This window comes from Peromyscus californicus, unplaced genomic scaffold (genome assembly GCF_007827085.1).
Source record: "Peromyscus californicus insignis strain IS unplaced genomic scaffold, ASM782708v3 Scaffold_10__1_contigs__length_136768540, whole genome shotgun sequence".
In the NCBI taxonomy this organism is placed as follows: domain Eukaryota; kingdom Metazoa; phylum Chordata; class Mammalia; order Rodentia; family Cricetidae; genus Peromyscus; species Peromyscus californicus.
In genome coordinates, this window is record NW_026294391.1 from 96,326,273 (window position 1) to 96,328,873 (window position 2,601).

Here is a 2,601-nt window from a genome sequence, read left to right on the forward strand (position 1 = left end):
GTTCAATGACTTGAGAAAAAGGTTTTGTTTTAATGTGTCCTGTAGAGATTTTTTAAGTGCTTCTTTCCTATACAAAAGAAAAATTATTCTCAAAGCAAATATTACAAGACAGCTAAGTTCTACTTAGGAGATGTATGAAGATGGATTAGACGATTCTACACATAGGGAAAACATTCTAATTAAGAGACTTTAAAAGCTACTGTAGATGTTTATTTGATACTAGCAATGTGGTCAGTTATCAAAAATATTTCTCTTCATCACAAAATAGTAAGGATTTAAAAAGTCCAAAGGGAAAAATCTAGAAGCTTTAAAAATTTGTTTCAACTGAGCCCTAATTCTTCTAAAACGGGTCTCCAAAATCTTGAGTAGAATTATCATACTCCATAATGAAATGCTTGAGTTCTTCAACATGTTGCTCACCTATTTCATGCAAACTCTGCTTCATTGCAAACTGTATAGATTTTTCTAATGAACGATCCTTTTCAACCAGCCTTTCCACCACCATCCCGAAAGTTTCACAGACTTGTCGGTAAACCTTCTCAATTTCTGTGATTTTTGATGCAATCGCTTTTGAACGACTGCTAAACTCGCTGTCTTCACACAATTCTGGGCCAGCTGTTGTGTTTGACTCGGGTTCTTCTGTCTGGTTGATACATAATGGTGCCTTGGATCCCTTCGGGCCAGCTGTTGTGTTTGACTCGGGTTCTTCTGTCTGGTTGATACATAATGGTGCCTTGGATCCCTTCGGGCCAGCTGTTGTGTTTGACTCGGGTTCTTCTGTCTGGTTGATACATAACGGTGCCTTGGATCCCGTCTCAAACTCGGGAATTTCAGCCAAGTTATTTTCTTCTGACTTCTTGGGATTTTCATTAGCCCACTTGCTTGCAGCATCAGCCTGTTCCTTCTCAGTCAGCCGGCGGGGGCTTTTGAACACCTTGGATGAAGAACTTGAGGGCACAGTATCTCTTGATGTTTTCAAAAACTGGATGGCTCTCTCTCTACATCTAAGCCGAGAATGATGGAAGGAGCGCATCCTGCTTCTCCTGCTGACACTGGAGCCAAATCTGCTGGGTAGGGAGTCCTTCCCGTCCACACGTGATTCTCTCAAAAAAGGAGCGCCCCGTTCATGGGGAGATCGTTGTCTTGAATAATGGGAAGAATAGAAACGTCTTCTTCTAAAGTCATTTCTCATGACCCTGTATTCAGGCTGTCGGCTTGTGGCATACTCATCTCTTGACCATCGGGAGCCATAAGGGCCTCTTTTGTAGGGTGGGCCACTTCTTGGATTCTGAGAAAAACAGCGGCCCTCATCCCATTTTTGGTAATCAATGTGATAGTAGTATCTACCGTAGCCTCCTTCATCGGGTCTGGCTAGCAGAGATGATCTCTTGTCTCCCAGAGGCGGTCTCTTGGGCACGTTAATTAATCTATGGTTGCCATCACTGGGATGGTTCCAAGGAGGCTCTTGTTTTCCTGGAAGTCGCTTGTAGTCATAACATCCCTGCGCTTGAGTTCCTGGAAGTCGCTTGTAGTCATACCATCCCTCAGACCACATCTCATACCTTGTGGAAGCCACTGGACTTCTGCTAACAGAAATGCGTACTGCCCTTCCTGTTCACTTTCAATTTTCAACCATACTCATGGCTCAGTTCAAGAATCTGTTATTGTCTAAAAATTCGTCATCAGAACTCTCCAACACGTACGTTCCACCGCTCCTGCTGAAACCCCACCAACAGCTCTCTAATTAGACTTAGGCCCACTCAACAGCAGGGAAATCATGCCAGGTACTTGAAAGCTAGGAAATTAGCTGGGGCTAGTGAGGTCATGCATCATAGAGGAGAATGCAGTACTACCACTTGACTAAATCAGTACAATTCCTAAGTGAATTCCACTTACTACAAATAAGTGTAGCTCTCACCCCTCACCAAAAAAAGCTTCTCTTTGCAACAGAGAGAGACCATTGAAGAAAACCGCAACCACTCAAATTCAGAGAACAAGTGATTGTGGGGTGTCTAGCCCCAAGATACACACACACACACACACAGACACACACACACACACACACACACACACACACACACACATATATATATATATATAAGGCCTAAGGCTCAGGGAGCATCATTAAGAGGAGGAGGAAAGATTGTAGGAACCAGAAATGAAAGGGAAGCTTCACCCATGATATTTCAACAATATGACTTTCTAAACAAAACCTGAACAAGGACAATACCAATCAATATGCTAACTTAAAAGGAGGAAATCTAATAATTTATTATTCTAATAAATTTCATTTATTAATAAATTTTATTCTAATAAATTTCATTATTGAAAAAATTAAAGTACCTTAAAATAAAATTAATAATGTGGGAGAGCAATTCTATAGGCCATTATAAAGTTTTATTGGAAGATAATCAACAAGACACATAAATGGAGATAAATATCTATCTGAATTCTTGTATCAATATATCAACTCTAACAAATCTCATAAACAGATTTAATGGTTCTAACAAAAATCCCAACAGAGACTTTTAAGAAATTTGACAAGTTGAATCTGAACTTCACAAGTTACAGTGAAGATTCAAGAATAGGTAAGAAATGCCT

General features: G+C 40.3%; 1 protein-coding gene across 1 annotated transcript; it reads right to left on the reverse strand.

The window, feature by feature from the left end:
- Positions 1-340: 340 nt before the first annotated feature.
- On the reverse strand, positions 341-1,555 carry LOC128117429 (periphilin-1-like). Its single transcript, XM_052749323.1, has 2 exons — positions 803-1,555; positions 341-664 (listed from the first exon to the last, which is right to left on the reverse strand). Exons 1-2 carry the CDS (start codon positions 1,553-1,555, stop codon positions 341-343), a joined length of 1,077 nt encoding a protein of 358 aa, XP_052605283.1.
- Between the last annotated feature and the right edge of the window lie 1,046 nt (positions 1,556-2,601).

What these genes read in the sequence shown, in the direction of transcription:
- LOC128117429 (XM_052749323.1), bottom strand. Translation starts at nt 1,555, where the DNA reads ATGTGGTCTGAGGGATGGTATGACTACAAGCGACTTCCAGGAACTCAA. An exon ending in AGTTTGAGACGGGATCCAAG is followed by an intron (nt 665 to 802) that starts GCACCGTTATGT and finishes AAGGGATCCAAG; the next exon opens with GCACCATTATGTATCAACCA.